The following is an 8,503-nucleotide window of genomic DNA, read 5'->3' on the forward strand; positions in this document are numbered from 1 at the left end:
TAACGCCCAGTTAACTTAAACGATTTTTTTTTAAAACAAAATATTAAGTAACCGAGACATTAAGAGATTCCCCATTCTTAACGCCCAGTTAACTTAAACGATTTTTCTTTAAAACAAAATATTAAGTAACCGAGACATTAAGAGATTCCCCATTCTTAACGCCCAGTTTACTTAAACGGTTTTCAAAACAAAATGTTAAGTAACCGAGACATTAAGAGATTCCCCCTCCTTAACGTCCAGTTAACTTAAACGGTTTTCAAAACAAAATGTTAAGTAACCGAGACATTAAGAGATTCCCCATTCTTAATACTCATTTAACTTAATGGTTTTCAAATTCCACACAACACAAACTCAAACAAATTCTCACATCAAAACATATCAATTCATTTATTCACAAATCCAACCATACACATATCAAATTTCATCAATGTAAACAAAACCTAACTCTAAGGTTTTACCCATAACGCACTAGTTTCGTTTTTCCCCAAATCGATACATTTAACCCTAACAAATTCCTTCCCACACAACCACAGATAAGTCCCTAATGCAAACTAGAAGTTTGGAAGGAGCCCTTACCTCAACATTAGCTTTAACGTGCGTTTCCGGTACCGCGAGTAATTCCGGTAAAATCTTCGCTCGCAACGCAGCTTCCGAATTAGTTTACTAGCGCCGTAGTGTGGTGGTGAACAACTTTCCCTTCTATCTCTTCGAGAAATGAAGCTTGGATCTAGAAGAAACGAAGGGGTTTGTGTTTGGATCTCAAATACCGTTTTTCTTCGTTTTCGAATCAAAGAGGAAGAGTGGAGTTGCGAAAACCTTGATCTAACTCTCACCCAACCTTGGGTTACTAGTTTTGAAGAAAAGAAAGCGACGAAAATGAAAATGGGAGAAAGGAGGAAAATTGGCCGCGGGAGAGGAAGAAGACGATGGAATTTTTCAGTTTTCCTTCCTTTCTTTTTCTTTCCTTTGTTTTTCCTTTCTTCCTTTTTCCTTCCTTCCTTTTATACTATTTTCTTTTCCTTTTCCTTCCTTCTAGTTTTCCTTTCTTTTTCCCCCCAAACAAACATATATAAATATAATAAATATAACTTAACAAATATCTCAAAATCTAGATATTTGTTAAATTACCGTTTCACCCGAAACGCATTAAATTCTCCGTAAAGGATTCATCGCAGTTAAATTCAATTTATTTATCGACGAGAAATTTTAATTGGCATCAAAATATCTTTTTGATTATAAAACTCCAAAATATTATTACTTTGGCTTAAAAGCCTCCGAGCCAAAATCCAAAATACACCAAAAATGCATAAATGGTACTTTAAAATTATGGGTCTTACACTTATACTTCCTCGAAAGTTTGTTGCTTGTTCTTTTTCCTTACGTATACTTGCAATTCTTTTCCTCCATTTGGATTTCCTTTTTGACCAATTGTTGGTGCTCCATTTGTTGGCTTGGTAACCTCAAGAGTGGTTGTTTGCTGGTCCAGTTCAGGTTCAACAATTATTGGGACAAATTCTATGTTTTTAGTGATTTGGATATGTTCAAATGGGGTGGTTAAGACAAATTCTGGTATTGTAATTTCCCAAGGTTGGTGTTCATCAATTGTAACTTTCTCCCCCTAAATGCCAACTTTGGTATAAAAGGTCTTGTCTTCAAAACAAGTAACATCCATAGTGTGATAGATTCGTCTTTTTAGGGGGAAATAACATTTGTATCCTTTCTTGGTATGAGAGTATCCCAAGAATATACACTTGATGTTTTTCGGGTTCAACTTATTGAGGTTAGGCTTTTGGTAGCATCCATAGTGTGATAGATTCGCCTTTTTAGGGGGCAGTAGCATTTGTATCCTTTCTTGGCAAAAGAGTATCCCAAGAAGATACACTTGATGACTTTTAGGTCCAACTTATTGAGGTTTGACTTTTGGTCATGTACAAAGGCAGTACATCTAAAAATCTTTGGTGGAAGATTTGTGAGGAGTTTGGTCGAAGGATACAGGGACAAGAGGATTTGGTGCGGTGTATTTAGGTTGAGCGTTTTGGAGGGCATTCTATTTATTAGGTAGGATGAAGATAGGACTGCATCTCCCCAAAAATGGTTAGGTACGTTCATGGACAACATGAGGGCTCGAGTGACTTCCAATAGGTGCATATTTTTTCTCTCTGCTGTCCCATTCTGTTGCAGAGAGTATGGGCATGATGTTTGGTGTATAATGTCATTTTTTGTAAGGTAACTACGAAGGGTGTGGTGGAAGTACTCCCCTCCATTATCAGTTCTCAGTACATGAATGTTGCTTTGAAATTGGGTTTGGACCATTTTATGGAAGTTCTCAAATATACTCCCAACTTCTGATTTTTCTTTCATGAGTAACACCCAAGTGACTCTTGTATGGTCGTCAATAAATGTGACAAACCACTTTGATCCAGTAACATTGCTCACTCTTGAAGGTCCCCACACATCACTATGAGTGAATGTGAAGGGTTTAGTCGGTTTATAAGGTTGTATGGAATAATGGGATTTGGCGTGTTTGGCTAATTCGCACACTTCCCATTTGAAAGACTCGAAGTTTTTTTTTTTAAAATAAGGACGAAAACATTTTTTTCAAATACATAAAATTTGGGTGTCCTAGGCGATAATGCCATAACATTACATCATTATCATTCTTTGATGAACGCATAAGGGCAACCTTTTAGGATATCTTATTTTGGTCTTCAATTCTAAGGAAGTAAAGGCTTGCACTCTCCTCAGCATTGCCAATCATCTTTCCTGAATTCATATCATGTAATTCACAAAAATGTGGTAAGAACTTAACAACACATCCTAAGTTTTTGGTTAATTTATAGACAGACAATAAACTGCAATCTAGTTTAGGAACATATAAAGCTGAATCAAGAGTAAGATCTTTAGAGATAACCACTAAACCTTTACCAACCACCTTGGAGGTGGTACCATCTGCTATCCGAACAAAAAATCCATCTTGACATGAAGTGTATTTACTAAATACATTGATGTCCCCAATCATGTGATCCGAGACACCAAAATCAACAATTCAAGAGTTTGTTTTCTGGTGACTTACATGAAGGGCAGCAAACAAAATTACCTTTTTGGGCAAGAGTAGCAGTGGAAGAAGAGGTACTAATGTTTTGCAGTGCATGTTGCATCAGTTTTGCAGCATCTCTATTTGTTCTTTGTTGAAAGGATTGGCCTCTGTAATGTTTATGGACTTACTTTCATCAGCAGCAACAACATATCTACGTGTGTTCTTGAATCACTTTGTAGTGATCGCACCATCATCTACCTTTCTTTGATGGACCTTTTATTGCATGTGCAGAGCCTTCAATTGTTGAACTTGCACTTTGACTTCCTAACATGATTTTCCTTCTGCTTTCTTCCCTTCTCACTTATGCAAATTGCTTCACGAATTTTTGGGAGTGGCTCAGTTCCAAGAATTCTTCCTCTCACTTCATCCAAATTTTTATTCAGTCCCAATAGGTACTGAAAGATTTTGTTCTTCTCGATCAGTTTCTTGTAGATTTTGTCATCAACGCTGCACTTCCACTCTATGTCTGAATAGATTTCAAGTTACTGCCAATATTTTGTTAGTGTATGATAGTACTCGGTGAACGAAGAATCTCATTGTCGAAGATTCTGTAAGAGACTTTTGATCTCAAATATGGTTCAGGTGTTGTACACATTTGAGTAGGTCACCTTGGTTGTCTTCCATATTTGTGCAGCAGTGTCATAATACATGATAATTTCACCAGACTCATTATTCGTGGAGTTGAGCAACCATGTCATAACAAGATTGTTTTCAAGTTTCCATTTTTCATGACTTGGATTAGTCTTTTTTGGCTGTTTAGCTTCGCCAGTGATGTAGTCTTCCTTTCCTTTTCCTTGGAGGAAGATGCAGACAGATTATGGTGTTTCCAGTTGCTGCTGCCTTAGGGTCTAGATGCTTGGACTGCTGTGTTTTTCTTCCATGAGAATTATTATTATTTTTTTCTGGAACAAAATGATACCATGTGAATATGTTGTATTTCTTATTAATTTTGTACAAAATACAATAAGGTATAAATAGCCTAGGGAGTACAAGTAAAACATAAAGCTAATTAAATCCTAATTAACTCAATTATTTACAATAAAAGAGAGAAATTATAAGGCTATTAATGGTAAGAGAATATTCCTACGATACAACTATTTGTAAAACTATCCCTAATGGACAAAATCGTAACCAACAAAAATCAATTCACAATTATTATAAACTGAAAAAACATACACAAAAGTGTCAGAGATGCTTAACATTGATTATCAAGAGAACTAACTAACTTAACTTAACTTAACTATATGAACAAGCTGAGAAGCCAATTTTTATTATTCTATCTATATACTCCTTAAAATGAAAACAAACTATCAAAGCCTATAATTTACTAAATATTCATATTGATTAATAATTCAAAGAGACTTGTTGCAACTAGAACATGCTTATATTTCCACCTTAGGTGGACCGGAATGCCTTCTTGAACCAATTGGAGAAGCAGGAAAAGAAAGCCTCTTCTTTGCAGAAAGATTATTAGGTGGAGATGGTCTTTGCAGTACTTTGGACCTTGCCTTTGCTGAACTTGTCAGTGCCATGTAACTTGGAAACGCCGGCGAGCTTTCAACGCTCTCATCATCTTTCATTGATGATCCTGCAATGCTACTATATCTTCGATAGCGTTCAGAATGAACGCTATACATGCTTCTTGAGTCATCGATATCACGACCACTCTTCGAGCTTGATGCCCTAGTTGCCTTTGAAGCTGGTGTAGTTGAAGTTGATGCAGGTCTTATTGCCTTTGATGCATGATCATTGTGATTCATAATGGTTTCGTCTTCCCATGGTCGAGTAGCCATCGATCTCTCTAGCCAGCTCCAGCCCCAATGAGGATTGTTTGGGTTCATAAATGTTAGGTTTGTAGATTTTGAAGTGTTCTTCCATGTTTGCTGTAAGAGTGAAGACATTACTTACTATTTATATACATCAAGATCAAGATGTGAAGAAAATGAACCAACCAAGTACTATAGGAATATCAAAATGAATTTATTTTAACTTTGCTGCTTAAGCCTATGTAAGACTTCAATCCATAACTTTAGTTCTATGTTTCATTAACATTCAAAATCAAGATGTATAGAATAAAAAAATGTAAGTAAAATATCAAAATGTAATCATTCTGTCTATGAAGTATCACTCTCTCTCTAACTTAGGCTTTAAAGTATATGAAATCTGTCATTAATCACTAATGTATATGAACATTTGTCCCATTAGTCCCCAATATCCTAACAACAAGGACTAAAGAGAATTGAATTTGGTAAAGTCATTGATTGAACGCATTCACGTGCGTGACCTTAAAATTACTAAACTTGAGATCTCAATTAGCCGATCAGCATTGACTCCATGAATCCATGCAGTCTGCAGGGAATCCAGGTCCAAGCTAAAGTGACAAATTTCATACAATCTAGAGACTACTTGTTATTTTATAGTCGGAAATAGAGTAATATTTCAAGGATTAAACTAAGGGTTTATTCATAAATAAATGAGGTAGTCTTGGTACCTGATGTGAGAATGAATAGGCCAAAGCCCTCTCTCTTTTAAGGGAAGCTTGTTGCCTCTGCAACAATTTTGCTTCAATTTGTTCCTTTGATTGCAACCTGTCATCCCATTCTTCTCCAACCTGCTGTACAGTTATTTTTGCCACTTCATTACAAATCACACATTCTTATCAAGAAAAATTGCAATTGTCATAAACTAACATAGTTTCCAGGATCGGCCCAACATGATTAGAGGCGGAAAATAAATGTTAATGTGAAGCTTTTATTAAAAAAAACAACACAATGCTTATAAAAAAAAGAATCTAGTTTTGCTGCATTCAAGTTCAAGCCTAGGTCAGGACGGATATAGGGCCCTAAACTAGATTAACCAAACTAGGTGATAATCTATAACTAATATGTCATTTGTAATATTCATAACTAAGTTGAATTTATTTGAGACCTTTTTTTGACCCAAAACTTTGAGGCCTAAAGCCCTAACTTGGACTGCATGGCCCTTGGGCCTCCCAGATAGTTTGTAAGAACAAAAAATTATACAAAGCCATAAAAAGAAGACATTTTATGAGTCAAATCACAATTGTAGCATAACCTGCATAATAGAAAAAGGAAAATATAAATTAACTGCTTACACCAGTTTGCAGCTTGATAAGTTCTTTTTGGTGTTTCTGTTGTAGTTGCCGCTGAAGAACCCGATTCTCCTCGAAAACTCGAATTCTCCTTTCGCGAACCTCTGACTGCAATCTTGCTAGAGTTTGCATGCATCTTAAGGTGCTAGTTGCTTGCCTTTTAACAGATTTCCCATGCATCAATGCCTTCAACCTCACCAAACCTCTCAAGGCACACAATGCTCTTCTTGCCTGAAAACCATTATATATATGGTTACAGTGAGAGTCTAACCCTATGAAGCCCTGGCACTTCTTATTGAATTTGAAGGCATGTCCGACATGTCTGTGTTTGTGTCAGTGCTTTATGATAAATAAAACAAGACTTTAATACCAAATATCCACGGAATGCTGTCTGAATCTTGATAGCTGCCATATCTTCCTTAGTCTTTCCGGGGTAAAGAGGCATACTCGTAAGACGAACAACTTCTGCAGCAGCCTGAGCAGCAGCAACGGCGGCCCCCGCGGCGACAGTAGCAGCAAAAGCCAGAGAAATAGCATGTTTATTTTGTTCACTCTCCGCCTCAGTTAATTTAACATCATCTATTGGTGCTTCTTCTGAGTCCTTTTGAGTACACTTTTTCTTTAATCTGTGACTTTTCTGTTTTATTTTTCAATGAACAATCATAAATGGTTTGAATTAGAGGCTGCAATGATTTTAAAATTAATTAAAAAAAATATCATTTATATCATATAATAATAATTATTATAATTAATAAACCTTATCTTTTCTGGAATCATGACTAAGAAATTTCTTCACTGCAGAAAACCAACTCCCTTTTTTCCCCATTTGTAATTCCTGCTACCTTAAAAAAAAAAAAAAGCAAAGTAAAGCTTAATATCAAGCCAAATATCAGCATCTATAAAAAGGAAAATAATAAGATGAACAGACTTCGGTTAAAGTTATTAATTAAATTAACACATTTAAAAACATCATATTTCAATTTCAACAAATGCACATTGTAATTACTACAAGCAAACCGTTAAGAAACAAACATAATGACTGCATAGAATTGAAAAAAAGAAACTGCAATAGAAACTCCATCAAAGCCTCAAAATAAATTATTGTTTTAAATTGTGGTCCGTAACTGCAATTGTGGTTGCAATATTGAAGATTTTGAAGTCTTCGCAACAACATTAGAACCGCAATTCTCAATTTCTCATGTATCTATGTGCAATATAAAGGTTTCGAGCATAAAGACTAAAAACAGATCTAGGAGCAAATTGTTTACTGAAAAGAACAAGAAACTGAAACTAGAAAGCATAAACGCCAAAATAAAAAGGGGGCTTAATTTCAACAAAAATGTACTAATCAATTGAACAAACATAAACACAATGTCAAAATCTCAATTTTTTTGGCACGTGTCGAAAAATAGTATAATCCAAAAGTTCAGCAAACCAAATTTCGAGTTAAAATTTCAATGTATGAAATTGCAATGTTGAAATTCAATAGAGAAATATAGTATAATCCAAATAAACGAAAATGTCAAATCCAATACAAAATTTAACACTTGAATGAAATGTAAAACATTGGAATTAGATTTTGCAATACCTTTGCATGAGAGTGGTAGATTAAGATATCTGAAAGGTAAGTTACAAAGTTGAAGAAATTTAAAGGAAAAAAAAAAAAAAAATTACAAAGTGGAAGTGCAATGGAATGAGATCTTGCTGTGAAGGAAACTTGAAGTGGGGAAAATAGAACAAATTGTCTTTAACAATGGAAGAGTGTGGGCCCCACTACTGTTATGATTCCATCATTTTATGTTAGTTAAATAACTGTCAGACCAAACACGACGGACACTCAACAAGTTGAATAATTTATTTCTTCAAAAAAAAAAGTTGAATTTAATTCTACAAAAAAAAAAAAAAAACAAGTTGAATAATTTTTTTTGTGTGTGTAAAATTACACTTCTGATATTTTTAAATTGAGTTCTTTTTTTGTCTATTTAAGTATATTAACTTTTATTTTTAATCCTTTTAAACAATTATTTTGAACTTTGGTCTTTCTATATTTTGGATTATCAATTTTAATCTATGTTTTTCTACAAAAATTCACGTTGTAGGTTCTAATTGTACAAAAATTCACATTGTAGGTTCTAATTGACTTTTTGGAATAACATGTAACTTTTAAGACTTTTAAATTTAACTTCATTTCGAGGTTTTTTCTTCAAAAGTTTAGGTCTTTTAAATTAATTTGTGTTTTTTTCGATTTTAAGCCTCAAAATAGACACATTGTAATCTTTTTTAGATTTCTATTT

General features: G+C 34.4%; 1 protein-coding gene across 2 annotated transcripts; it reads right to left on the minus strand.

The window, feature by feature from the left end:
- Positions 1-4,206: 4,206 nt before the first annotated feature.
- Positions 4,207-7,948, minus strand: LOC101501235 (protein IQ-DOMAIN 3-like). Of its 2 annotated transcripts, none has more exons than XM_012712772.3 (6): positions 7,798-7,948; positions 6,967-7,051; positions 6,580-6,846; positions 6,213-6,440; positions 5,589-5,708; positions 4,207-4,980 (listed from the first exon to the last, which is right to left on the minus strand). In XM_012712772.3, the coding sequence occupies exons 2-6, from the start codon at positions 7,033-7,035 to the stop codon at positions 4,480-4,482; spliced, it is 1,185 nt and encodes a 394-aa protein (XP_012568226.1). In that variant the 5' UTR covers positions 7,036-7,051; positions 7,798-7,948; the 3' UTR covers positions 4,207-4,479. The 2 variants fall into 2 exon arrangements, with proteins under 2 accessions (XP_012568226.1, XP_004489843.1); XM_004489786.4 differs by having other exon boundaries at positions 5,589-5,711.
- Between the last annotated feature and the right edge of the window lie 555 nt (positions 7,949-8,503).

Source organism: Cicer arietinum, chromosome 2 (assembly GCF_000331145.2).
Source record: "Cicer arietinum cultivar CDC Frontier isolate Library 1 chromosome 2, Cicar.CDCFrontier_v2.0, whole genome shotgun sequence".
Classification (NCBI taxonomy): Eukaryota; Viridiplantae; Streptophyta; class Magnoliopsida; order Fabales; family Fabaceae; genus Cicer; species Cicer arietinum.

Coding starts and splice junctions, on each gene's coding strand:
- LOC101501235 (XM_004489786.4), bottom strand. CDS start 7,035: ATGGGGAAAAAAGGGAGTTGGTTTTCTGCAGTGAAGAAATTTCTTAGT. Junction 5,712..6,212: donor TTATCAAGCTGCAAACTGGT/GTAAGCAGTTAA, acceptor ATAACTGTACAG/CAGGTTGGAGAAGAATGGGA. Junction 4,981..5,588: donor CCTATTCATTCTCACATCAG/GTACCAAGACTA, acceptor TCACTCTTACAG/CAAACATGGAAGAACACTTC.